At 35.7% G+C, this 1107-nt stretch overlaps 1 protein-coding gene across 1 annotated transcript in view; it reads left to right on the top strand.

Annotated features, from left to right (window-relative positions):
* Window positions 1-53: 53 nt before the first annotated feature.
* Window positions 54-1107, top strand: part of LOC107758177 (ikaros family zinc finger protein-like) — a 5643-nt gene continuing 4589 nt past the window's right edge. The window contains exons 1-2 of the mRNA XM_016575851.1: window positions 54-224; window positions 308-416. Coding sequence (XP_016431337.1) covers window positions 108-224; window positions 308-416 — 226 coding nt within the window. The 5' untranslated portion in view covers window positions 54-107. The remainder of the gene's footprint in view (window positions 225-307; window positions 417-1107) is intronic.

The following is a 1107-nucleotide window of genomic DNA, read 5'->3' as shown; positions in this document are numbered from 1 at the left end:
AAGATGAATCTCTCTGTGTAGACGGTGGAGCCTTAAACCCTGACGCCGTTCAGACGTGTCCATACTGCCAGCGGACGTACCGGCGCGACGCGTCTCTGCAGGAACACATGAAGTTCTGTCAGGACCGGGATGGAGGAGACAGCGCTTGTCCTCTGTGCGGATACAGTACGCCGTACCGCGCTCAGATGGAGCGACACCTGAGCCTCCACCAGACTCACGACAAGGTGCTGACATCAGATGCATGCGTAACTAACCGCACACAAACAGAAACATAGCATGCTCATGATTTCACATCTCTTCCTTCCAGAACTCCATGTCTGAGCCCGGTCTGGAGAACAGAAAGTTCAAGTGTAATCAGTGTGGAAAGGCCTTTAAATACAAGCATCACCTCAAAGAGCACCTGCGCATTCACAGCGGTGAGAGACTCGAGCAAAGTGGATTCAAATGATTCTGCAAAAGGAATCTCACTCACAAGAAATGCCCGTCATAATTTACCCCAAACTATATTGTGCATAAAGAAATTAAAGCCTGTTAGGATTTCTCGTCCATGCAGTGCTGTGATTTTTTTTTGTAGGTAATTAAGCACATTTATCTGCTAACGTCTTATTGTAATGTAAACATATTGTTATTTTTAAAGTAATGAAAATTAGCCTAATTGTCTAAAAAATAATGATACAAAATGGTTGGTTATTTTTAAAGTAGTGATAATTACCCTGTCCAGACACAATTTATTTTTATTTTTATTTATTTTTATATATTATATATTTTTATATATTTATATTATATATTTTATTAGTTTTATATATTATTTATTTATTTCAGGGGGTTACATTTGCTGTTATAATAATAATAATAATACATAGTTAAATATATGAAGGCAATAAATCTTAAGATGATAAATAGTTAAAATTAAAAAAATATATATTTGAAATTGGAGTGAAATGTGTGAAAGTACATTTCTGCCGCATGAGAAAACTTGATTGTTAAGAAAACAGTCATGCTTTGGTAAATAAAAATTGACATAAAAAGTCAGAATTATGAATTATAAATAATCTTTCCATTGATGTATGGTTTGTTAGGATCGGACAATATTTGGTCGAGATACAA

The sequence above is a fragment of the Sinocyclocheilus rhinocerous genome, unplaced genomic scaffold, assembly GCF_001515625.1.
Source record: "Sinocyclocheilus rhinocerous isolate Xijiao unplaced genomic scaffold, SAMN03320098_v1.1 scaffold203, whole genome shotgun sequence".
NCBI classification, from domain to species: Eukaryota; Metazoa; Chordata; class Actinopteri; order Cypriniformes; family Cyprinidae; genus Sinocyclocheilus; species Sinocyclocheilus rhinocerous.
This window is presented reverse-complemented; position numbering and strand designations above follow the sequence as displayed.